We start from the raw sequence: 24,505 nt of genomic DNA on the forward strand, positions 1-24,505 counted from the left end.
AACACGGAAATCATAGGTATTTGGTCGATTTTTTTCACTCCCTACAAATCGACCCGCCCTAAATATATATATATATATATATATATATATATATATATATATATTAATCTCAGCAAAATGAATTAGGAGTTCTAAGTAAACAGTATTATTCATCTAACCTTTTTGTCCTTTCGGTCCATCTCGTCCAGCTTCACCATTAGCACCAGGCGGTCCTATATACAGTAAATAAATGGAATAAAATTATTTGGTTTCAACAAAATATTCTAAATTTATATTTGATGAATGGTGAATGAAAGTACCTCTTAGTCCTGGCGGTCCTTGTTGCCCAGGTTTACCCTGGAATCCTTTCAAACCTCGTGGTCCAGTTCGTCCTCGAATACCTGCAGGTCCAATAAACCCAGGTCGACCTATTTGACAGAATTGAAAGATTTGTATACAAAAACCATACCTCTTATATCAAACTGAATTTTGTTTGTAACTTTACTAGAAATGGTTCTTGACTAAGCTGTCAAACATGTACTAATACATTGCGCCTGAAAGTCATATAGATGGCGCTGGCAATCAAAAAACTCCCAACATATTAAAAAAACTCCGAATATTATTTTGTTTTGGGTTCTAACAAATATATTGTTTTTGTAATACATTTGTTGGAACCCAAAACAAAATAATATTCAAGTTCAAATAATGTTGATGTACCCAAATGGAATATTTTCAAATCAGAACATAATTATAAATAAACGTATGAACCCTTCATGATAACAGGCAAACTATATGTTCCAGACGAAACAAAAGGTTTTTTGAACTCAGTACTCGCACAAATAAAGAGAATCTATTTTTCTTACATTGCAAGTGCAGGAAAAATTAGTATAGAATCATTAGACATTATTATTTCTTTGAAACATATACGCGGTATAAATATATTTTTTCACATCTCAATATTTAATCACCAGCCTTTTTTCAATAAAAGTAGCTCACTTATATGCTATAGATTTTGATAAAAGTGCGTCTATGATACCTGATACTCCTCGCTCTCCTTTGTCTCCTGGATATCCGGGTGGGCAGAAACCACAATCATCACCGCGAAAACCTATAATAGAAACAAATATAGAATGTGTGTTTTTTCCTCATTTTCTTTTATGAAAATGTATTTATTGTACCTTTGTCTCCTTTCGGTCCCGGAAATCCATCGAGTCCTGGCAATCCCGCCAATCCTCTTCGGCCTGGAAGTCCATCGTACCCAGGTGGACCTTTCATATGAAATTGTTATTTATTAGATACTCTGAGAAAAGAAATTTAGGGTTATGTTAAACTTTTTGTTCTGACATTTATTTCACAACATGAATTCAAAAAGTTTGTGGTGATTCTGGTACCAAAAATATTTCTAACTTTTTTTTCACTATAAAGTCAAAAAAACTTTGTGGTGCTCTAGCGGCAAAAATATATTTAGTACCGAAAATCACCACAATGTTTTCAAGTTCTTGTTGTGAAATAAGTGTCAAAACAAAAAGTTTAACATAACCCCAAATTTCTTTTCTCGGAGTATCAATACAAAGGAATAGAAACCTGGAACGACGCTACATTATATAGTCTATGAGTATGAAAAACTAAGCAATCATTTACCAGTTATATTGAATCCGATTCCCGGTAATCCTTTATCTCCAGTGAGGCCAGGTTCACCTCTATCTCCTGTAAAACCAATAACTCCTGGGCGGCCTGGTATGCCTGAGGCACCTGCATAAAACGAAAAAATAAGTAAGAATTAATAATAAGAGTTTTGATATGGACGTACGTTTTGATATATATATATATAATGATTATATAATATAATTTAGGCCCAAACCGAATGCTAAACTATAAAATTTGTAGGGTACACTATAAAAATTTTTTTTGTTTTTCTGAAAAATGAGTTTTCAATCGAAAAATGCGAATTTGGTACAATATATGCTCTTTTTGAGAAACTGACTGATTTCAACAAGAAACTTGCCAATATTATGGTATGAAAAGTTGACGAATGACGTCTCAGAGTCGATCCAAGTCGAAAAACTGACATGTTGCAATAAAAAAATGGAGAAATAGAGCTCCATACTATTTCCCAAAAAAATCACGAAAAATCGATGAAATCATTGCGGTTTTCGGGTCACGTCGTCATTATTTGTCATAACTCATTCCGTGGGACCAAAATTTCCCAAAAAAATGCAGAAAAACAAAAAAAAATGTTTTATAGTGTACCCTATAAATTTTATAGTGTAGTTTAAAATTGAAACTGTTATCAAATTGAAAAAATGAAGAAATTATGTGTGGATATTGTTTAATTTAGTTGAATTTGGCGTAAATTTAAAGAATCTGACCAAATACTTCGGCTAAACACAGCATAAACACGTTTCAAATTTTATAGTGTCACTATAAATTTTATAGTTTAGCATTCGGTTTGGGCCTTAAACAGCGAGAGCTAAGCGATTAATATATTTGCATAGGGAAATCCAACAATCTTCATTGAGTCGACGATTCACGCAAGGTGAGTGATTCATGATGATGATATCGCATATTCTACATGCGTATTGCATGTTTTGCCAATTTCCAGAGAATGGATCACAGCTGCAACGACCACGTATCTTTTGAATGAATTGCTCACATCCACGGATTCAGAAATGCAACATTTAGCGAATAATTTTGACTGGGTCATCGTACCAGTGACGAATGTGGATGGATATACATTCACCCACTCTACGGTACGTAAAGGCAGACAAAAAATGCTCAATTAAAAATAAAACAAAGTAAATAAGAAAACTATCCATTCAGAATCGAATGTGGCGTAAAAACCGTAAAGCTTATGGCAAATGTATTGGAACTGATTTAAACAGGAATTTTGACTATCATCATGCCGGTAATTGATAAATTAAATTAATTTCTCCAATGACATAGAATGACAATGTTTGAACTTTAGAGAGTGGTGCATCGTCGAACCCTTGCGCTGACACATTTGCTGGCCCAAAAGCGTTTTCTGAGCCTGAAACATTAGCTCTATCTAAGTTCGTTAAATCAATTCGTAACATAAAATTGTATATTTCATTTCACGCCTACAGTCAGCTGTTGCTTTACCCTTTTGTGAGTAAAAATTGCGCCTTTGCCGCTCATGATAATTCATGGAACTGTATTATTTTGTAGGGAAATACCCGTCAAAATGCGCCCAATTACAGTCACTTGGTGAGATCACAGCTAATGCAGATTATATGTCATTTTATGCCATCAATCTCAATCATAATTTTCAGGATGGAATTGCAAAGTCGGCAACAGAAGCACTTTCACGTCGCTTCGGGACGAAATACAAATACGGAAGCATTGCTAATGCAATTTGTAATCATGACCTCCAATATTCCCGGTTTTTTAATTGAAATCCCTTGACATTTTTTATTTCTTCACTTTCAAAGATGTTGCATCTGGTAGTAGCATTGATTGGGCATACGCAACGCAAGGAGTTAAATTAGCGTACTGCTTTGAATTCCGTGACACAGGTATATTGCTGCGACAAATAAATGCGATTATTTTTTTTTTTACATTTTTAATTTTTAGGAAAATACGGATTTCTTCTGCCAGCCGAACAAATTATTCCTAATTCACTGGAAGTTATCGACGCTTTGAAAGTCATGATTAAAGAAGCCAAAGCCTTGAAATATTTTTAAAATTCAGAACTGCAGGAATAAATGCAAAGACGTGAAAAATTTGTCAAATATAATGTATTTCATAAAATCGTGTCAAGCAGCTGCTTTCATTAGTTGTAAATTTTACCAAAATATAGCAACGAACTTAATTGATCCAGACAAACCCACATTTTAACAACACCAACGTTATTTTTTAGCAACTGTAAAGTTACAATCAACGGAATTCAATTTATTTTTCCATCTGGCCAAATTATTCTCAAACGCTAACATCAAGTCGTATCAGCCCAAGATTTTTCCATCTCCCCAATTGCGACATTTTTTGATGATGTCATATTCAAGAACAAAAAAATTGCTTTTTCTTCATTCGATTGAGGCTTTTGTTGCCCATTTTGAAATAAAAAATATTTCTCACTTGATTCGTCATGAAAGAATTCCAGTCGAAATGCTGTGAGAATGATTCACCTGGAAATGTTGGAGAATAATGACTATGTGCATTACAGAATTACTATATGGATTGACGATTACAAGTAGTCGGCATTTGTTATCGTTTATGAACAGTCACAAGAAAATGCTGTTGAATAAATAATACCGCATATCAATTGAAGTTTCATTCAAATTTACATTAAAAATCTAAAAGTTCAAAAGATCCATTGTAGTTTTTGTTGGAATGAAACGATTTTTGCTCAGCTTCCTCGACAGTCCAAAAAGAGTGTACGTAGTTTTCCTCGACAGTCTAAAAAAAGTGTACGTAAGTTCTTGATCTGTTTTCAATTTAAAAAATAAAATATTAGTATTGAACGATTGAAAGAAAAACTATTCAAAAGCAATAAAATAAAATATAACGTTGTATAAAATCACAGAAACTCATATTATTCCACAGATGAAAGTGCGGCTCACAAAGAGTGTTGAGTCACCCATTCTTCTTTTGGGAAATATGGAGCATTTGTATATGAGTAACGAAAATTCGATAAACCATCAAAAGTATGTTTTAATCAGACAATGTATTTGGCTAATGTCAGCTAGCTAACTGAAAACATTCTGGCTTAAACAAAAAATAAACAAAACAAAAATCCCCATATATATGATTTTTGTACTGCAGATGCGATGAAAAAACGCAACGTATAGAATTCAGACGCTGAGCCAGCCAGAATGTTTTCAGTTAGCTAGCTGACATTAGCCAAATACATTCTCTGGTTTTAATATTCTGAGAGATATCCATAATCTACATATATGTATATCGTATGACAAATCAGTCCAACATATTTTGTTATTCAAAAAACGAAACACTTGCATTCATAATCATATGAGATTGATCATGACTTTTCTGAGTTAACATTATTTGTAAGTAAAAAATAAAGAGAAAGAGGAGAGTTTTTTCTATTTTTATTGCGTTCTGCGTTCCTAATAAAAAAATGTTTATTTTATTTTATTTTAACAACGCTAAGTATTGATCGTTTGCTATTACCACATATTGTGCGCGTAATAATGGTTACAATAATGTAGTCTGTGATCCTATAAATTCGTTGATATTTTATTTGGCGTAACAAATGACCATGTTTTCCGATAAATTATTTCGTTTTCTACTTCTAATCGTCGAATATAATTAATTGAATGTAGAATTCTCATTGATGTTTACAGAAAGATGGATTTGGAGTTTTTAGTGCTCAGTGGAGTGTACGGTGCAGTCCTTGCCTTGATCGCGATATGGATAAAACTGGTGATCGCGGAACAGAAACGAATCCAGTCAATTAAAAAAGAACAAGGAGAAAAGAACCGAAATGAAAATATATCAAATGGAGCTGCCGGGAATGATATACCAAAAATTCTCCGATCTGATGAATGTAGTTCAAATGAAGCAACATCCGATGAAATTGATTGTTGTAAAGAAGCTGCTACCGTATCGCCTCGATGTGATTTTGTTGCGGATTATTTCAATTTGATATCGGATCTAAAACCCAATGAAGTGCGTGATTTGACACAGAGGTACTGAGCATATGCGTCGATTTTGATTTCACTGACGTTAAACTAATACACTAATTTGTTTGTAAAATCATAAAAATTGCAGAACATCAGAAAGTAACGAAAATGTTCACTCTCAAAAATCATATGACAAGCAAGCAAATAATCTCACAATTTATAGAGCGAACATAACTGAAGAGAATGCGTTAAATATGGTATACAATTTTCAAAAATTCCTTTAAATTTATAGTGTAAATTTGACACTCATCGATCAGTTTTTAATGATTTAATCTGTTTAAATTCATTTGAAACAGTTTGTGGACTTTCTAAAAAAGCATCGTAATACAGACTGGTCAAATTGGTTAAAATTACCTGAGACAGTGGAAGATATATACGATTTACATGAATTTTACAAAATACTTGGTAAGTAAACCGCTGAAAGTTCCTTTAACAAGCTAAATTCCGTCCTACTATCACAGGTCGTGACGAAATGACTGAATTTCTTTCTATAAATAATGTGAACATAAACAAGAGGAACCGAACAGGATGGACACCTCTCCACGGTGCTGCTTTTTTTGGTAATGTCTGTAATTTTGCACCAGGATCTCATGTGACAAAGAAGACACTTCCGTTTCTCTTTTAGGTCATTTCGAAACGGTGAAAGATCTCATTCGTTCGGCAGCACATGTGAATTCCAAGGATATTTGTGGATCGAGTGCTCTTCACTTGGCTGCCACAAATGGTAGTTCCAAAAGAAACTCATTGAAAATTTAGGTAACAAGTCAAAACTCTTTCTTATTCCCTTGCTCAGGTCATGATGAAACGGTAAAAATTCTCATCGCTTGTGGTGCAGAGGAAAACTCAAAAAATCTTCAAGGATCGACACCACTCCACTTAGCTGCTCTATGCCAAGGTATTTTCAAAATGCACCAACATTTCATGCAACCAATCAAAACACTTCAATTTCTCTGCTCAGGTCGTGATAAAACGGTTAAAATTCTCATTGATCTCGGCGCTGATGTGAATGCCAAAAATAGATATGGATGGACTCCTCTGCTTAACGCTGCCTGGATGGGTAATTCTGAAAATGATGCACCAACAATTCGAAGTACGAATCAAAACACTTTTTTTTTCGTCCAGGTCGAGGTGAAACGGTAAAAGTTCTCATTAGTTCGGGAGCAGACGTGAACGCTAAGAAAGATGATGGAACTACTGCTCTTTACTTTGCTGCTAAGTTGGGTAAGTCTTGAGACCAATGCATCCATCGAATTCAAGCAATGAATCGAAACTCCTTATTTTTGGTTCAGGTTGTGATAAAACGGTGAAAGCTCTCATTCGTTCCGGGGCCGAGGTGGATTCTGAGAAAGATACCGGTTCGACTCCTCTTCATATCGCTGCCGAGTTGGGTAATTTCAAGAATATTGCTCTGATAATTCGAACAAAATGTAAAGACTGTCCATTCATTTCTCTGTCCAGGTCACAATCAAACGGTGAAAATCCTCTTTCGTTTCGGCGCCGATATAAATTCTAAGGATAATCGCGGTATGACGCCGCTTCACTTGGCTGCAAAGTCGGGTAATTCTTAGGATTATTGCATCGAAAATTCAAACAATGAATCAAAACTTGTTCATTTTTTTGCTCAGGTCATAATAAAATGGTGAAAACGCTTATTGATCGTGGCGCAAAGATGAGTGCCAAGGATAATGACGGATGTACTGCTCTTAGCTTCGCTATCATAAAAGGTAATTCCAGTGACATTACAACGAAAATTTCGGCAAAAAAAGCAACACCTTTTTATTTCCAGGTGATGCTGAAACGGTAAAACTTCTCGCAGCCCAAAAATCATTCAAAACATTTAAAAACTGCACGTTTTTACCATGCTATAATCAAACGAAGGAACGAGTGAAAATGTTTATGGATAAAAACTCCTAGAAAATTCCTATGTGCATCTTTTAAAGCATATGGCGACTTTAGCATGCAAATCTTCAGCCAAAAATTATTTTGATATAAAACACTTTAGACGTTCAATGAAATATTTTTGATCATTTTACAAAGAAAAAAAATATGCAAAAATACCCTACAACAGATCTTCACGCGTTAGATTGAAACGTCGATACTAAAACACAATCAGGGAAATTGTTCTTTTGTCAATAATAATGATATTTTTAGAACAGTAAATGTATGAGTAATAAAAATAAACACTTTAATTTGACGTCAGCCGACTTTGTTACAAACACCAGACTTGATTATTATTGCTGTTCTTTTGATGATTTAAAGCCGATAATTTGGAATAATTCGATGACATTTTCCTTTTATTTCTATGGCTTAGAATTATTATTCTGGATTGGCATAGCCCAATCCAAGATATTCATATTGAGATTTAAAGTTCGGAATTATTTCTCTCAGCGTATCTGTGTTCAAAGTGTATGATTTTCCCATGAAAACAACTCTGGCTGTGTGATCAGTCAACTCATGCTTTGTCAATGGATGAACGAAGATTGTCAATGGGCTGCGCTTTTGCACAAACCATTCGTACAATTTGGCGAAATATTCCACCGGTACCCATGTTTCGAACGAACCAATAGGATGGGGTCCAACTGGCTGCATGTTCAAGCCTTTAGTATCATTGTTATCTAATTTTCCAACAAAAGCAAATCACTTTAAATTCATTTCTGTTCAAATTAAAAACATGTAATGGTAATAAGAAAGTCTTTCTATGTAACTTACGTTCCAACACTGGATTCTCTGGATCATAGTGATAATGTAAAGGGACAGCAATAATTTTTTTCGACACACAATTTGCAATTACACCATTTCGCAATTCGATTGCCTGAGCAACTTGCACGGGATCATTCACATCGAAGTATGTGTGGAAATGATATTCCAAAAAGGACTCTACACCTGTTGAATTTGTAGAATTCAGACGCACATTTTTTGCATCAATACCATGTAAAAATTGGGAAGCAACAACTACCATAAGCAATGCTGTACGCAAAGCCTGTCTACTGAATGATTTACCGCTCATTGTTAGCAACGAAATTTTGAAAATTATTCCCCTTGAAGATGCAAATTAGAGTGTTTGAATTCTCGTTGAGTGATCACTAAGGCTAAGTGATGTTGAATTCGGAAAAAAACTGCAAAAAGAGAAGAATATGATTTTTTATTAAAAATTAATTTGATGTAAATTGTTAAGCATAGATTCGATAGGATTAAGCTAGTTGATACCAAGTAAAAAAAAGAGTCGTGACCTATTTTCGTTAGTTCCGACTGAAGAAAAGTTAACGTTTTTCCTAACTTTAATGAGAATTTAATTAATGTTCTACAATAAACACATTATGTGTTGTTACATTTTGAATTTAAACGAACTGATAACTCAATTCAAATTCACTTGATACTGTGCACGATTCAATTTCGGAGAAACGACTGGCGTATCAAATACTTTGTATATGACTGCGCAGTAAATGTCGTTATCACTTATCAGACACAATGATAAATGTAATCTTTGACCTGATTACTCATTTGTTGACAAATTGTATGACTAGCTTGTGTCTGGATACTTGATACAACCTCTTGTGAACATATTCGAATGAATATCTTTGATTGGAATGAATATGACTGACTGTGATTGAATTTGATTTTGTGTATCACACTTGAAAAATAAGCCTTAATTTAAAAGAAGGAAGTAAACCTTGATCAATGCAAATAAACGAAGAAAAAAACTTTAATGTTCAAACGACCGAAATGCACGAGTACTATGTTTACTGGTACATATGTATGACTGGTGATCACCAAATAACCTCACATATTAAAAAATCATTAGAGCATTGTCAACACAAGAGTTTTGCATGCGGTCAACGCATTGAAGCCGAAGTTTCGGTTGTTTTTTTTGCTGGACATTTTGGGACATTTCAACCAACTGAATGGATTGTCATTTATGAAAAATTATTGTCAGTCAAAATCTATTTGTCACACGTGTAAATCTTAATACTTAAATTATGTTGAAAAAAATAGTTAAAGCGACTCTTGTTTAAAGGAAATCTATAGTAGTCGCACTCATGGCGTATGTCACTGTGGTTGCAACGGTTTCTATTGAAAAAAAAATTGTCGTATCAACATAAGCATGTAAGTGGATTTTACTTGTTCTCCTTGGGACATGAATTGAATTTACTTTTTAACTCCAAGAAATAACCTTTACAGGGTTTTGAGAAATAATTTGTTGTAACATTTGAATTCACTACACCATTTAATGGATTAAAATAAACGTAGCGGTACTGTATAATACTTTCAGGCGTTGAAAAGATAAAACACGTTTTTCAAAACCTTACGCTCTCTAGAGTAAATGTTCAAATTCTACAAATTCCTAGCGAATTAATGTCAATACATTGTAGAAAAGGCTATTTATTCGTTTCGCGCACTAGCAAATGGCATTGAATTCTTTATTTTGAGACTGCATTTTTTTCAAATTTTATTCGTATCTTGTTCTGAAATCACTTCAAATCTTTTTCAATCACAAACATACAACTGGTGATCGTAAACTATTCTGCTATCAACACCAAGAATTGAACAAAACAACAGGAAATAGTTTTCGTACTTACATTTCAGTTGCTTTCTTGAAACAATTAAACAATTGCGTCTATAGCACCAAACGATTTACTGTTGATACTTCAACTGACCAACGATGAAGTGAAATGAAAGTGTTATTGATATTTTCAGTGACTTATATACGAAGAACCAGTAATTTAATCGGTGTGCGTGTTTATCGCAACTGTACGTGTTTGCGTTATATGTGATCATATAAGAAAAATCTGAAACGATTCAAATGCTCGTGCCGCAAGCTATATTTTGCTAACCATAATTTGCTATTGATTTTTGATGCCATAAGCGGCTAAACAAATATCAAAGCTGCCTTATAAATATAGCTTTTTCGTAGACTACTTTTGCCAGAATTGAGATGAAACCCAGAAATACATAGACATGGTTTCAAGAGCATATGATAAAATGATACAAATCCCACACAAACACCGTTTGCGATTGCAAAAATATCTTGCTATGTCTATCTTTAAAAAAAAAACGATGTGCGTGTATCGTTGTCAACATTCGTGTCCGCATTACCCTTGCTCGCACAATATCTCGAATGAATGCATTCGAATAATTTTTTTCATTCATGAATCTCACTGGATTGTTTGTCGATTGGCCACACGAATAATACAAATTTGCTATATTTTTGGAGGAGTCACATCGTGCGCATAAGGCTGCTCATATTGTGTTTAAACTTTGCTGATAAAATACTTCGATGACTTAAATCGACCGCGAAGTAGATTTCAGTCTCATTTCGGCGATATTCACTGAAATCATCCTACTTTGTTTTAAACTCGTGATATTTCAAACACAAACAGCAATTTCGTTACAACAGAACACGAAATGATCTCTATATATTAGCTGGTGCAATACTTTCTATCGTAACGACAGTACCACGCTTGAAGTCTTACAAATTACATTTTAAATGCGGCTCTTCTTCTCGTGGTTTTCAATAATTCTTTGCATGCTTGAAAATCCAATGAAAAGACACCGAAATCTTTGGAATTAGCACAAAAATGATAATTTACGGATTTGGCTTATCCAAAATATTTGAAACACAAATAGCATTGTCGTAATCCTTAAGGAATGTTTCGGATATGCTGGGAATTCCAATGCCAATAATAACCCCTTCAGTTTGATATCATCTGACACTTAGCTCATTCAGGAAGTACTCAACGTTTGCAACTTTGTGATCCAATCTCGAGTTTGAATTGTTGACTCAATTAACATTGTTGGTTTTCCCTATAAAATGAAAAGAAGTACTTGAATCTTTCAATTGAATGGCAATTAATATTGTTTGGATATTTCCATATTTTTCATCAAGACAGGCATTTCGTCAAGCCAGGCATAAAGCACAGCGATATTGTATTGCTTTCCATCGACCTCAAAACAAAACAGAGGTCTCATTTACTCTCAAAATATATTTCGTAATATCGCGGAGCTACTGCGAGTAGCACGTATCTTTTGCTGTTTGCAAGTAGCGGCTACGCTGATGCGACGAACGAATGGGAAGAGATAAACCGAGAAAATGAAACACACGAACGAAGCTGCGCGCGATTGTGTGTTACACTCTTTCGTTCAAACCATATTGACACATGCACACAGCCATCGTTCGACTCCGTTCGTGTGTACGCTATACGCGGCTGTATGTGTTCGTGTGTTTCGTTTTCTCGGTTTATCTTTTCCCATTCGTTGAACGCATCAGCGTAGCCGCTACTTGCAAACAGCAAAAGATATGTGCTACTCGCAGTAGCTCCGCGATATTACGAAATATATTTTGAGAGCAAATGAGACCTCTGAAACAAAATCTATGCAACAATTACGTTTAAATGCAAATTTTTCGCGGTAGAATTTGTTTTCTACTTCTCTATACATTCAAGGTACGATGATTCTCATTTTGCAACTGCTGCTTTTCGATAAATCTGTTGTGTAAACAACTAAAGCCGTGGAAAATAAGATTTTTTTACCATCTGGAATGTGGGAAATAAATAATTTTAGAATAATAACAGCAACTATATGATTTTATTTGACAGCAATATTGATACAACTGAATGAATTTTAGTGTCACGAGTTATTCCCCAGCCATTTTGACACTTAAAATTTATGGCAATATAATTGTAATTTCTTCCAATTTCATGATTTCCAATATTTGTAGAAAGATTTGGGGAAGTTGTTTTTCTCGTGATTTTTTGGATTGGCATAGCCCAATGAATGGTAAATATCTTACAGCGCCTTTCAATGTAAATGCATAATACAAGTGGAGGATGGTTTAACGGAATTAATCTTTTGTTTATTATGTATATTGAAATAACATGATGTTTCGAATCTCGTAGGATTCATTGAGCTTTTGAACAAAATTACAAAGCTTCCCATGTAGGAATGAAATGACTAACAGTCACTCAGTTGTATGTAGCTGTATGTAGAGGTACATAACTGGAACTCAATATTGTAAGTTGATTGAAATTAACTATTTTGTATGGAGATAATCACGTTCAGTTATTCCTTCAGCCAGTCGTTTATTTTGGGACGTTTTGACTGGAAAGTGATTAACAGTGAATTGCAACTAAAGCTTACTAGAGTTGTTTATTTTGTTTGAGATCGGTAGCATGCAAAGCACGACGCTGGCGAAGCAATTATTTCGGGCGGCATTTTTTTGAGGGCGGCAAAATTGGTAAAATTGGAGTTTGCACTAGATAGAATTGAGTTTTAAAAGTGATGACCTTTTTTTGCTCTTCAAATTTTGATGTTGGGGCGGCAATTTGCTTCGGCCGGCAAATTTTCCTCTGCACGCCGCCGTTTGAGATAATCAATTTTAGTCTGAGTCAAGAAAATTCAAAACGGATTCTGAGCGAATAAATTAAAAGGATAGCCTTTTAAATCGAAGAAGAACATTTGAACTTGAAAAATTAAATCTAGAATAAAAACGATACTTTGAAGAAACCATTTGACTCAAGTATAGAATGACGGTTAAATGAATTGAATGAGAATGATTGATAAAATGAGTCTTTGCAATAAAAATTTACTCCAATAAATATTCCAAGAATTTTGAAAATTTATTAAATCTTCTTTTAGAATAATAATAGCAAGAATATGATTTTCAATATTGGTACAACTGTTTTTTTTTTCAATTTTGGTTAAGCGTTATGGCTTTTTACTCTTTTAATTCCTTTCCTCTTCTTGATCTACACCATATAGTTGAAGGAATAATTTGTCAAGTTATGATTTGCTGGATTAGTGAAGCCCATTCTGAGATATGCATATTGTGACTTGAAGTTCGGAATGAATTCACTCAGCTCAGCTAGTCCGTTTGGGTCCAAAGTGTAAGATTTTCCCATGAAAACAATTCTGTCTACATGATCCGTCATTTCATGCGGTGTCCGTGGATGAACGAAGATAGTCAAAGGGCCGCGATTCTGCACAAACCATTCGTATGCTTTAGCGAAATATTCCACCGGTATCCATGTTTCGAACTGACCGATAGGATCTAGTTTTTCAACAGAATATTACAGAATTAATTCCATTTGATTTCTTTCCAACTCAAAAATTCGAAAACTTCTTCATGTAACTTACGAGGTCCGAATGGCTTCATGATCAAACCGATGGTATCATTGTTATCTATTTGCGAAGCAATCAATTAATTTTGATCATATTTTCCCAATTCGAAAATTCGAAAATAATTCTCAACTATCAGTTGTGAGAAAATGATTTTATGTAACTTACGCTCCAATACCGGTTTCTCTGGATCGTAGTGGTAATCACGTGCAATCCCAATAATTTTTTTCGAAACACAATTTGCTATTACTCCATTTCGTAGTTTGATCGCATGCGAAACTTGTACAGGATCATTAAAATCGAAATATGTGTGAAAATGATATTCCAATTGGTGTTCAACATCTGCAGAAGGCAGGCGCACACTTTTTGCATCAATACCATGTAAAAATTGGAATGCAACAACCAGAAAAAGCAATACTGTACGCAAAGCGTGTCTAATGAATGATTTGCCGCTCATTTTAAGCAAAGAAATTTGAAACTATACTAGTTTTTCCAAAGATGCAAGTCAGAATATTTAACTCGTCGTGGACGTTATGTTGAATTTGAAGAAACTGTGGAAAAAGTAGAAGAATATGAATCATCAGATTATCATTATTTTACTGGAAATTCTATCAGTTGAATAAAAATCTCAAATCGTTAATTCTTTAATAAATCAACCATGAAAAATGACAACAAACTTTTGCTATTCCAAAAAGAGAATAATTTTCGCACTTACATTGCTGATGCGTACTGTAACAGTAGTCAGAACAAACGATTCGCTGTCGATACTTTGACTGACAAATGATTCGAAATTGAAAGTATTTATATTTTTTGAACCTATACGGATAATTGATATATGCTTGAGTGAAGTGTTAATTTGATGGCCCAGAATTCCGTCGATTTCGCTTAGATTTCCCAAAATAACAGATCATGTGTTTGATCATTATCTCTAATCCATTGAAAAAGTCACATTCAAGTTTGATATTAATTGTCGAGTGTTTTTCGTCGATTGTCGTAAAGTACCTTAAACCTTTTCGTGCTTTTTGACAGATGTACTAAATTGAATGTTTTCGATGTCGCCATCTGGTTGGTGATACTTGTATCTTCTCGCACGGTTCTGATGAAGATTTTATTTATTGTTTATCCAATTTTATACAAAATAACTATTTCATTCATAAACACAATTTAGAAAAGAAAATCACAGTTATTCCGACTTTTTGCATGCAAAATGCCTAAAACATAAGAGTGAAAAAAATTTCATTGTTGTGGACTTTTTGCCCTATTTCTATGTTATTTTTAATTTTAATTGTTCATTTTAGGTTCACATTTGTTTCATATATTTCTAATTTACTCATTTAATTTGCTCATGCATTGTTCTGTCAAATCGCCGAACGCTGAACGCACCTCAGTTGCAAATACGTTCTGCGACTTGACTGACGTTTTGTCATGCGTTTGTGTGTAAGTGATTCCTACCAAATGCCAATACAAATGTAAATGTTCTGCGATGCAGCGACGATTCAAAGAGAATGAAAAAGTAAAATCAGTTCACTGTGAGCCGCAACAAAGGAAAGTTTCCATAAGAATTCAAGTACAAGTTGTACAATTGGTTTTTGTTGTGAGTTTGCAGTGAGTCTCGGCACAGGATAGTTTCCATTTCGTGTCAGCACAAGTTGTGCATAATTTTATTTAAGAAGTCTCTTTGAATTGGCCAGCTCTATCGTTTAGACAGCTGATTTGGTAATTTCTTGAATAGAAACCAAAGTGAATTATTGTTAACCCTTTATCACATATCGGTTCCTAAACTAACCAGATACGCCAGACGCTATAGCTATGAAACCACTGAATATTTCTACATTCTTGTTTTTAAACAAATGTAGGGAATTGAAGTAGCTTTCATTTGATAATTTATAGGCTACAATTGGCTGGCTGAATGGAAAGATTTTTCTGTTCATGTACTGCTGTAAAAAAAATGCGAAATTATAGCAGAATTCCACATTTTTCCTCCTCTTATCTTGTGGGTTTGTACATTCTTTTCAATTGTCAAATTAGGACTCGTAGGACCAAAACACATCAATTTAACTTTCTGCATCATTAGTTTTATGAAATTTAATTTTTTCAAGCTTTTATAGTGATTTGACACTTTTGACTCTTTTCCGATTTTCTCGACAAATACGTAATTTTTCAAAAATCTAAGTATGAGGTCTTTCTCTATTTATCGTGGCACAAAACATATATCAAAATGATTCAAAAACAAAAAATTGTGCATCAAATTAATCACGAATTTAATGATCTTTTTGTAAATTTGTGTGTTTGGAAATTCGCGAAAAGTGGTTGAAATACAGGGAAATCAGTGGTAATTATTTACCTTTAAAGGCCAATGGAACACATATGTCTCATCGCGCCAAAAGCAATAAAAATTTAAAACAAAATTTTTTTTAGAAAAGGCGATTATTCTTAGAAAGTAACAGACATTCCGTACAACATTTCCAATTTTCAGCTTTAAAAGTTGCACCGTTCAAATTATATAGGGTTTGGCGCCACTTGAAAAAAAAGATAAGATTTTTCGACTTTTAAGTGTTTTATTTGAGCACAGTGATGATAAATATCAAATATTATGGTAATTTCTGGTACCTACATTTATTCTCTTTCAAAAGAAACCAATTTTATTGAAATCGGTTTAAAAATGTGGAAATTATTGACGAAAAACATATGTGTTCCAAAGGTCGTCAAAGGGTTAATCCGTTATTTGCAATGTTGAAGTCCACCCTAAAGGGTCAGCAGCTAGGGACCACGGATTTTTTATTGACAAAATCTGTTTTTATCGCCCAATTTTAATGACATCCGTAAAAAATTGAAAAAATCTGTATATATTGAATTTTATCGTTTAATATCGACTATAAACGTTTAATGTGCTGGCGTCATTACCGATTCAAAAATGCTGGAAGTGGGTTTTGGTGGATCGTCAGGATCGTTTAGTACTGCTCCCGGTTCTGGAAGTGGATCCCCAGGATGGGCCAGGGCATTTTCAAACCCAGTCTGGTCCATCCTGAAGATCCACCAAAACCCACTTCCAGAATCGGGAGCAGTTCTGAACGATCCTGAGGATGCACCAAAACCCGCTTCTAGAACAGTATGCATTCGTTAAAGCAAAAAAATTACTGCAAAAATCGGGCAAAATCGACCAAAATGTGATCATATCGGAATTTATTTGTTTAAATGATAAAAAAATGTTAAAGTCGGTCATTATTGGTTATTTTTAAAACCGTGGTTAGCCCCTAGGTCAGCAGTATGCACTGAAATCGGTCTTGTATATTTTTCTTCCGATAACGAAGATTGCAATACAACAACAACTAAAAAGAACATTTTTGTACTGTGTATGTATAGTTCAAGGTTTGATATGAAGCTTATATACCAAGGTAACTACAAAGTTTTAAGTCAGCTCAAAATTTCCAGCATTCATAATGACATGTTTTTTCGTACATTGAATAGGTGAACATGGATTCCTTCTTCCAGCAAATCAAATCATTCGCAACTCATTGGAAGTAAAAGCTATGGTCGAAGAGGCTAAGACACTTCAGTACTTATGAAAATGTACTTGAATTATCGAATTATTATGGGCAAAAATATCATTTTAACAATTTTTCGTAAAATTAAAAGGAAAAGAACTCGAACAAAATTTATAGTTATATATTTATAAATTTATAGATTTTTACTCTGTTCAAGATTTGATATGAAGCTCATATTATCAAAATAAGAATGTGGCAAGTATTAGTCATTGTTATCGTTCCCGCTGGGAAATCCAATTAATAAACAAATGCGAGTAGTCACGCCGATGAATTGCAAGAAAGAAATTGCAATCGCCTGATTAAATTCCACTTCGATGCAACATTATGGCAAAAGTAGAACGAAAGATTAGACTGGAATCGAGATAAAGTGTATAAAAGGGTTACATTTTATGGTATTTCGACGCATTTGAATAGAACAGGGTGTGGTGATCTTGATCCATTTGCTCAGTTTTCATTAGTTGTGAAAAATGAACTTCTTAGCTTTGACAATTGTGTTTGCCTGTTTTGTGGCATGTTTGGGTGTGAAGGCCCGATACGATAACTACCGCGTGTATTCGATTGAGGTTGAAAATGAACAACAGTTGGAAGTGCTAAAGGATTTCGAAAGTGGTCGAGATGGAATTTCATTCTTGAAAACACCAACTGGCATACAGCAAACAGCTGAAATTATTGTGCCACCTCACAAATTCGCCGATATCGGTGATTTATTCGAAGAGCAGAAATTGAAAAACCACGTGAAAATTGCCAATCTTCAAAAGTAATAATTGCAACAAATAAATAACTGCTGTTCGTAAATATAAATTCGAAATGGAGCTTTTCATAATTATTTTGTTTTTCAATAGATTGATCGATGAAGAGCAACCAAAGAATTTGGATCGCTCCGGTTTTGGTTGGAAGCAATACAACGAACTAGGTGCAATTTATGCTTGGCTTGATGATATACTTAAAAAATATCCAAAAGTACTCACCAATTATACCTACGGAAAATCTTATGAAAAGCGTCCTCTCCGCGCTGTCAAAGTGTCCCACAAAAAGGCATGAAAACAGTTTGAAAGTTGTGACAAATGCTTATGTTTTATAATAATAATAAATAAAAATTCATTTATCATTGTGATCTTTTTCGTTTTAGGGAAATCCAACTATTTTTATTGAATCCACCATTCATGCAAGGTGAGTAATCCATGATCATAATATCATATCACATATTCTATGTAAGAATTGCATATTTTACCAATTTCTAGAGAATGGATTACAGCTGCAACAGCCACGTATTTCTTGAATGAATTGCTCACATCGGATGATGTCGATATCCGAAAATTGGCCGATAATTACGATTGGGTGTTCGTTCCGGTTGTGAACGTCGATGGGTATGTAGGATCAATGGCTACTTGATCTATGTTTACTTTGATTAAATGTAACTATAAAAAAGATGCAACTGTAATATCAAAATCAGTCTTGTAATGGCTTTCAAATAATGGCTAATAAATGTAACTAAAACTCATTTATGATTCCTACAGGTATGTGTACGCACATTCAAAGGTGAGCAAATAAGTGATTGGGAAAATGTCCAAGCAGAAAAAAAGAAGTGTTCATTTTCATTCTAGGATCGAATGTGGAGAAAAACACGCAAGCCAAGCCCGAAGAATAAGAGATGCGTTGGAGTTGATGCAAACCGAAACTTTGATAGCCATCATGGAGGTTTGTACAATTATTTTAATAATTACTTATAGAATCATGAACCGAAAACCATTCAACCAACTTCCGGACAACCAACCCATATGGACACAAGCACTAAAAGCATTTTTAAGAGAAATATTTTGAATAACACAACGCAAAACAGATTAGAGAAACAACGAGATACATTTTTTGTAGTTGCAAATCATCTATTTGTCAGTTTACGCCAACAAATTAATATTTTTCAAGTTTTCTTGCTCATATCACCCCAAAAATTTTAATCATTGATTCAATTTGTAAATTGAAATTCCAGAGGTTGGCGCTTCAACGGACCCTTGTTCAGAGATATATGCCGGTCCAACGCCATTTTCAGAGCCAGAAACACTTGCTTTGTCCAAATTCATCAAGTCTTTTGATAACATTAAGCTGTACCTTTCATTCCATTCGTATAGTCAACTTTTGCTCTTCCCATACGTGAGTAGAATTTAATACATTTATCAAATGTACTGAAGTCATTACCTTTTCAAATCTTCTTAGGGGTACACAAAACAACACGCGAAAAATCATAAGGATTTGGTAAGAAACAGTCGGCACAAGTAGTTGAAGTGATTTATTAATTTCAACTTTCAATTGTAGAATCAAATCGGACAGAAAACAAAACAAGCCATCGCCAAAAGATACGGAACACAATACAAAGTCGGAAACACTGGCCAAGCAATCTGTATGTTGTATTTCATTTATAAAATAAATGTATTGTTTAAATTGATAATCTTTTTTCTCGTTTGTTGGTAAGATCTTGCTTCTGGAGGTTCCGATGATTGGGTATATGACAGTCTGAATGTACTTCTCTCATACACTTTTGAGTTCCGAGACACAGGTAACAACTATGTTTTAAGTCAGCTCACATCTTTCAGCTTTCATATTTACATATTCTCTCATACATTGATGGATAGGCCGTTATGGATTCGTTCTTCCAGCAAACCAGATTATTCCCAACTCACTGGAAGTTATCGATGGTCTAAAGGCTATGATCAAAGAAGCGAAGTCACTTAAATACTTATAAAAATGTCTTTGAATTTTCGAATGATTCAATAAATCCTGAACTATTTAACAATTTTCAATAATTTATCATAAAAATTGAAGCAAAACCACTCGATAAACTTGACTGTGAAGTAAATGTAATATTATAAAACATATTTAGTAAAAAAATCATGGATGCATTACAACCACAGCTCCATTTCATAGCTTAAACTCTGTATGCAGTTTAAGTTTTAATATGAATTGTGTTCACCAATTGAAGTCATTGTCATCGTTTTATCCTTGCAAATTCTAACGAATTGATAAATACCAATGTACTGAGCGCATAATAAATAGCTAAATTAATTACCGTCGCCTCATTACCTTCCAATCATTATTATGAAGAAGAAGAAAAAACATTGTGACAATCCGCTTCATTTATTTGAATGTAAATCGCTTTCAAGCACGAAATTCATTGTACAATTGAACCATTGCGACAAACGAATTCCCTCAGAATATTTTAGTTTTAAAGTGCAACATAAAGTTTTTTTCATATGGAGTTGTTGTTGTAAACTCTATATAAAAAAAAATTCATGTTGCACTTTGAAACTAAAACATTCGTTTGTCGCAATGGTTCAATTCTGCAATGAAATTAGTCTCTGAAATCAGTTATAAGTTTACAACACTCGAAACATCAAAATCATTCGGGATTATGGTGGCAATTATCTTAGAGTTATTTATACGTGTTTCTGAGGAATTTTCGAATTAAAAGATGCAAAAAAGACAAAACAACTGCCTTATCAATATAGAAAATAAATGGGCGTCCGGCGACGGGGGAAATAAGTTTTACCATGTTTTAACAATATGATATTTAAACACCTGCTGGGTTTGATTTGCAAAGTTATTGATTGACTGGAGAGATATGATAGACACAAAGGTACTTGTGAAATAAACAGACATAAAATATAAAGTCACACGAAAAATACCAAATAAAAGATAAACTTAAAAAAATCGGTTGTATTGATTGTAGAGTGACAGTCAATTCTATGTCTGATTATAATCAATAAACCCATTTTTTCTTATTCAAAATATTAGTACGTTTCTCGTGAACATGAAGAAATGGTCATCGCTAGATTAAGAAATTCAACATTTTAAGTGTTGTTTCCTTATCTATTATTTGTGAATGAAAAATTGGCACAGACGTGACAGATTTATGGACTACTGTCGTACGATTTCCGTCGCATGAAAAATATAGTTTTTTTTGTGTAGATTAAGCCTGGAGCCAGATAGAAAAAATATAAAAGGGGACAATTGTATGAATGTTGAATCATTGAGGTAGTGGACAGTGTAGAGGTCTCATTTTAATTACAAAAGTATTATTAATGAAGTTAATAACTGTGGCAATATTATTTGCCTGTTTTGTGGCATGTTTGGGTGAAAAGGCCCGATACGATAACTACCGTGTGTATTCGATTGAGGTTGAAAATGAGCAACAGTTGGAAGTGCTAAGGGATTTCGAAAGTGGTCGAGATGGAATTTCATTTTTGGAAACACCAACCGGCATACAGCAAACAGCTGAAATTATTGTGCCACCTCACAAGTTCGCCGATATCGGTGATCTATTCGAAGAGCAGAAATTGAAAAACCACGTGAAAATTGCCAATCTTCAAACGTAATAAATTGCTGCTGTTCATAAATTTGAGGCATCTTTTTAAAAATAATTCTTTGGAATTTCGAATAGATTGATCGATGAGGAACAACCAGAGAATTTGGAACGCTCTGGTTTTGGATGGAAGCAATACTATGATTTAACTGCAATTTATGCTTGGCTTGACGAATTACTTGAACAATATCCAAATGTACTTAGCGAATATAATTATGGAACCTCGTATGAAAATCGTACTCTTCGTGCATTGAAAGTTTCCCACAAAAAGGTATGAGAAAAATTTGTATTAAAAAAGGCGAATTCAATATTGAAAACTTCATTATAGGGAAATCCAACCATTTTCATCGAGTCAACTATACATGCCCGCGAGTGGGTTACAGTTGCAACAGCCACGTATATCTTGAATGAATTGCTCACATCGGATGATGCCGAAATCCGAAAATTAGCCGATAGCTACGATTGGGTGTTCGTTCCGGTGACAAATGTCGACGGATATCAATACACACATTCAAAGGTGAGCAAATCAGTGATTGAATTGAAAACGTTTGAGCAGAAAAAAAAATATGAAGTGTTCCTTTTCATTCTAGGATCGAATGTGGAGAAAAACACGCAAGCCAAATCCATCATCAACCTGTGTTGGGGCGGATCCAAACCGAAACTTTGACTTCCACCATGCAGGTTCGTGCCATTGTCAAACTTGTTTTTTTGAACCATTTGAATCTCATATAATATCACGAACCTTAAATTTTCGAATTGAAATTCCAGAGGTTGGCGCTTCTACGAACCCTTGTGCAGAAACATATGCCGGTCCAACGCCATTCTCAGAGCCAGAAATACTTGCTTTGTCAAAATTCATCAAGTCGTTTGACAATATCAAGCTATATATTTCATTCCATTCGTATAGTCAACTTCTTCTTTTCTCATACGTAAGTAAAATCGAATATTCTTTCAATTTAAATTACAACCACTAATTTCTCAACATTTTCTAGGGTCATTCGAAGGAGCACACACCTAATCATAACGATTTGGTAAGAAAAATATTGATATATGCGCAAATAAAATGATTTACTAATTCCAACTTTCGATCCCAGAATCAAATCGGCCTGAAAACAAAACAAGCTATCGCTCAACGATATAAAACACAATATCGAGTGGGAAGTATCGCCGAAGCAATCTGTAAGTTGAATTCATTTCATGCTAAACAATGAGTTAAAATAAAACATTTGAAATTACTTGAAAAAAAATATGACCTTTTCTTTGTGTTTTTCTTCTCTAGATCTTGCATCTGGAAGTTCCATTGACTGGGTGTATGGCACTCAAAATGTTTCCCTCACATACACTTTTGAGTTCCGAGACAAAGGTAACTACAACGTTCAAAGTCAGCTCAAAATTTCCAGATTCCATATTCACATCTTTTTTTTTGTACATTGATGAATAGGTCGCTATGGATTCCTTCTTCCAGCAAACCAGATTATTCCCAACTCACTGGAGGTTATCGATGGTCTAAAGGCTATGGTTGCAGAGGCTAAGGCACTTCAGTACTTATGAAAATGTACTTGAATTACGATTTGACTCTAAACTATTTTACAAAATTATCATTTTAACAATTTGTCGTAAAAGTTAAAGCAAACGAACTCGAACAACATGCTGTAGAATGAAGTATATCAATTGCAATACAATCACAACAAATGCAAAACATTTTATAGTTTTTTTTAAATAATTTAAATTTAAATGAATTTTATATTATCAAAATAAGAATGTGGCAAGTATTAGTCATTGTTATCGTTCCACATTTGGAAATCCAATGAATAAACAAATGCGAGTATTCACGCAGATGGATCGCAAGAAAATGAATTGCAGTCGCTTGATTAAATTCCATTTCGATGCAACATTATGGCAAAAATAGAACGAAAGATTAGACTGTAATCGAGATAAAGTGTATAAAAGGGTTACATTTTATGGTATTCCGACGCATTTGAATAGAACAGGGTGTGGTGATCTTGATTCATTTGCTCAGTTTCTATTAGTTGTGAAAAATCAAGTTCTTAGCTTTGGCCATAGTGTTTGCCTGTTTTGTGGCAGGTTTTGGTGAAAAGGCCCGATACGATAACTACCGTGTGTATTCGATTGAGGTTGAAAATGAGCAACAGTTGGAAGTGCTAAAGGATTTCGAAAGTGGTCGAGATGGAATTTCATTTTTGAAAACACCAACTGGCATACAGCAAACAGCTGAAATTATTGTGCCACCTCACAAGTTCGCCAATATCGGAGATTTATTTGAAGAGCAGAAATTGAAGAATCATTTGAAAATCGCCAATCTTCAAAAATAATATCGTAACCATTCAAATAGTAACATAGTTCTAATTGTTACAAAGTCTCAAAATAAACCACTTTTCAAAAAAAAAATGCAAATAAGTCATATATTCATATCGGACGTTTTTTCGTGTTCTTCTCAAATATGATATAAAAAACAACAGTTACCCTTCGAAGTTTTGCAGAAAATTAGTCTATTTGTTCAATTGTTACAATTTCGACTATGTTACAATTTTTATGACGATTTTTGGGGTTTTTATCACAGTTTTCGGGTTTTTTATGACGATTTTCGTTTTATCTGGATGGTTTACGATAATTGCAATAAATCACTGTTGTTCGTAAATACAAATTCAAAATGGAGTTTTTCACAATTGTTCTGATTTCCAATAGATTGATCGATGAAGAGCAACCAGAGAATTTAGATCGCTCCGATTTTGGTTGGAAGCAATACAACGAACTAGGTGCAATTTATGCTTGGCTTGATGATATACTTAAAAAATGGGTAAAACAAAAACCTCCCCAAAAATTACTAAAACCTCCCC

General features: G+C 34.0%; 6 protein-coding genes across 10 annotated transcripts; 3 read left to right on the plus strand and 3 right to left on the minus strand.

The window, feature by feature from the left end:
• Positions 1–116: 116 nt before the first annotated feature.
• On the minus strand, positions 117–1,733 carry LOC129572593 (collagen alpha-1(IV) chain-like). Of its 2 annotated transcripts, none has more exons than XR_008688465.1 (5): positions 1,621–1,733; positions 1,158–1,247; positions 1,016–1,087; positions 300–407; positions 117–212 (listed from the first exon to the last, which is right to left on the minus strand). XR_008688465.1 is itself a non-coding variant. In XM_055452587.1 (5 exons), the coding sequence occupies exons 2-5, from the start codon at positions 1,252–1,254 to the stop codon at positions 154–156; spliced, it is 336 nt and encodes a 111-aa protein (XP_055308562.1). In that variant the 5' UTR covers positions 1,255–1,279; positions 1,621–1,727; the 3' UTR covers positions 117–153. The 2 variants fall into 2 exon arrangements, 1 of the variants encoding a protein (XP_055308562.1); XM_055452587.1 differs by having other exon boundaries at positions 1,158–1,279; positions 1,621–1,727.
• Positions 1,734–2,474: 741 nt separating this feature from the next.
• LOC129572590 (zinc carboxypeptidase-like) lies at positions 2,475–3,763 on the plus strand (the record flags this gene model as incomplete). The annotated part of the gene is given in 8 exon segments (XM_055452581.1): positions 2,475–2,515; positions 2,582–2,729; positions 2,800–2,884; positions 2,945–3,105; positions 3,166–3,204; positions 3,270–3,354; positions 3,429–3,512; positions 3,571–3,763. Coding segments are annotated over 8 exon segments (753 nt in total), but the record flags the coding sequence as incomplete, so codon positions are not given.
• Positions 3,764–4,189: 426 nt separating this feature from the next.
• Positions 4,190–7,850, plus strand: LOC129572589 (serine/threonine-protein phosphatase 6 regulatory ankyrin repeat subunit A-like). The gene is made up of 13 exons (XM_055452579.1): positions 4,190–4,403; positions 5,298–5,642; positions 5,725–5,833; positions 5,933–6,041; positions 6,098–6,196; positions 6,262–6,360; positions 6,430–6,531; positions 6,595–6,693; positions 6,759–6,857; positions 6,926–7,024; positions 7,095–7,193; positions 7,262–7,360; positions 7,423–7,850. Exons 1-13 carry the CDS (start codon positions 4,327–4,329, stop codon positions 7,548–7,550), a joined length of 1,563 nt encoding a protein of 520 aa, XP_055308554.1. The 5' UTR covers positions 4,190–4,326; the 3' UTR covers positions 7,551–7,850.
• Positions 7,799–10,333, minus strand: LOC129572591 (uncharacterized). 4 transcript variants are annotated; one of them, XM_055452584.1, is made up of 4 exons: positions 10,214–10,333; positions 8,637–8,752; positions 8,346–8,519; positions 7,799–8,251 (listed from the first exon to the last, which is right to left on the minus strand). In XM_055452584.1, the coding sequence occupies exons 2-4, from the start codon at positions 8,641–8,643 to the stop codon at positions 7,953–7,955; spliced, it is 480 nt and encodes a 159-aa protein (XP_055308559.1). In that variant the 5' UTR covers positions 8,644–8,752; positions 10,214–10,333; the 3' UTR covers positions 7,799–7,952. The 4 variants fall into 4 exon arrangements, with proteins under 4 accessions (XP_055308559.1, XP_055308560.1, XP_055308557.1 ...); XM_055452585.1 differs by lacking the exon at positions 10,214–10,333 and adding an exon at positions 8,867–9,055 and having other exon boundaries at positions 8,637–8,751; XM_055452582.1 differs by having other exon boundaries at positions 8,346–8,752.
• Positions 10,334–13,256: 2,923 nt separating this feature from the next.
• LOC129572588 (uncharacterized) lies at positions 13,257–14,591 on the minus strand. Its single transcript, XM_055452578.1, has 4 exons — positions 14,464–14,591; positions 13,917–14,299; positions 13,767–13,811; positions 13,257–13,680 (listed from the first exon to the last, which is right to left on the minus strand). The coding sequence occupies exons 2-4, from the start codon at positions 14,203–14,205 to the stop codon at positions 13,379–13,381; spliced, it is 636 nt and encodes a 211-aa protein (XP_055308553.1). The 5' UTR covers positions 14,206–14,299; positions 14,464–14,591; the 3' UTR covers positions 13,257–13,378.
• A 3,107-nt stretch (positions 14,592–17,698) lies between these two features.
• LOC129572592 (uncharacterized) lies at positions 17,699–23,346 on the plus strand. Its single transcript, XM_055452586.1, has 20 exons — positions 17,699–18,050; positions 18,136–18,328; positions 18,423–18,463; positions 18,535–18,660; positions 18,811–18,832; positions 18,898–18,991; positions 19,281–19,441; positions 19,505–19,543; positions 19,604–19,688; positions 19,761–19,844; positions 19,921–20,017; positions 21,324–21,656; positions 21,726–21,918; positions 21,976–22,164; positions 22,238–22,328; positions 22,416–22,576; positions 22,640–22,678; positions 22,742–22,826; positions 22,927–23,010; positions 23,089–23,346. The coding sequence occupies exons 1-20, from the start codon at positions 17,761–17,763 to the stop codon at positions 23,196–23,198; spliced, it is 2,517 nt and encodes an 838-aa protein (XP_055308561.1). The 5' UTR covers positions 17,699–17,760; the 3' UTR covers positions 23,199–23,346.
• The last annotated feature ends 1,159 nt before the right edge of the window (positions 23,347–24,505 follow it).

The sequence above is a fragment of the Sitodiplosis mosellana genome, unplaced genomic scaffold (genome assembly GCF_009176505.1).
Source record: "Sitodiplosis mosellana isolate CC-2019 unplaced genomic scaffold, AAFC_SMos_1.0 Smas_scaffold_5245, whole genome shotgun sequence".
Lineage (NCBI taxonomy): Eukaryota > Metazoa > Arthropoda > Insecta > Diptera > Cecidomyiidae > Sitodiplosis > Sitodiplosis mosellana.

Excerpts from the sequence above, each read along its gene's own strand:
- LOC129572593 (XM_055452587.1), bottom strand. The coding sequence starts at position 1,254 with ATGAAAGGTCCACCTGGGTACGATGGACTTCCAGGCCGAAGAGGATTG. Across the intron at positions 1,088-1,157 it reads GGGACCGAAAGGAGACAAAG|GTTTTCGCGGTGATGATTGT; the intron begins GTACAATAAATA and ends TTTCTATTATAG. Across the intron at positions 408-1,015 it reads AGGAGAGCGAGGAGTATCAG|GTCGACCTGGGTTTATTGGA; the intron begins GTATCATAGACG and ends TCTGTCAAATAG.
- LOC129572589 (XM_055452579.1), top strand. The coding sequence starts at position 4,327 with ATGAAACGATTTTTGCTCAGCTTCCTCGACAGTCCAAAAAGAGTGTAC. Across the intron at positions 4,404-5,297 it reads CTCGACAGTCTAAAAAAAGT|AAAGATGGATTTGGAGTTTT; the intron begins GTACGTAAGTTC and ends TGATGTTTACAG. Across the intron at positions 7,025-7,094 it reads TCATATCGCTGCCGAGTTGG|GTCACAATCAAACGGTGAAA; the intron begins GTAATTTCAAGA and ends TTCTCTGTCCAG.
- LOC129572591 (XM_055452582.1), bottom strand. The coding sequence starts at position 8,643 with ATGAGCGGTAAATCATTCAGTAGACAGGCTTTGCGTACAGCATTGCTT. Across the intron at positions 8,252-8,345 it reads AGAGAATCCAGTGTTGGAAC|ATAACAATGATACTAAAGGC; the intron begins GTAAGTTACATA and ends TTGGAAAATTAG.
- LOC129572588 (XM_055452578.1), bottom strand. The coding sequence starts at position 14,205 with ATGAGCGGCAAATCATTCATTAGACACGCTTTGCGTACAGTATTGCTT. Across the intron at positions 13,812-13,916 it reads AGAGAAACCGGTATTGGAGC|ATAACAATGATACCATCGGT; the intron begins GTAAGTTACATA and ends CTTCGCAAATAG. Across the intron at positions 13,681-13,766 it reads CATGAAGCCATTCGGACCTC|ATCCTATCGGTCAGTTCGAA; the intron begins GTAAGTTACATG and ends TTGAAAAACTAG.
- LOC129572592 (XM_055452586.1), top strand. The coding sequence starts at position 17,761 with ATGAACTTCTTAGCTTTGACAATTGTGTTTGCCTGTTTTGTGGCATGT. Across the intron at positions 18,992-19,280 it reads CTTTGATAGCCATCATGGAG|AGGTTGGCGCTTCAACGGAC; the intron begins GTTTGTACAATT and ends TTGAAATTCCAG. Across the intron at positions 21,657-21,725 it reads AAAATTGCCAATCTTCAAAC|ATTGATCGATGAGGAACAAC; the intron begins GTAATAAATTGC and ends AATTTCGAATAG.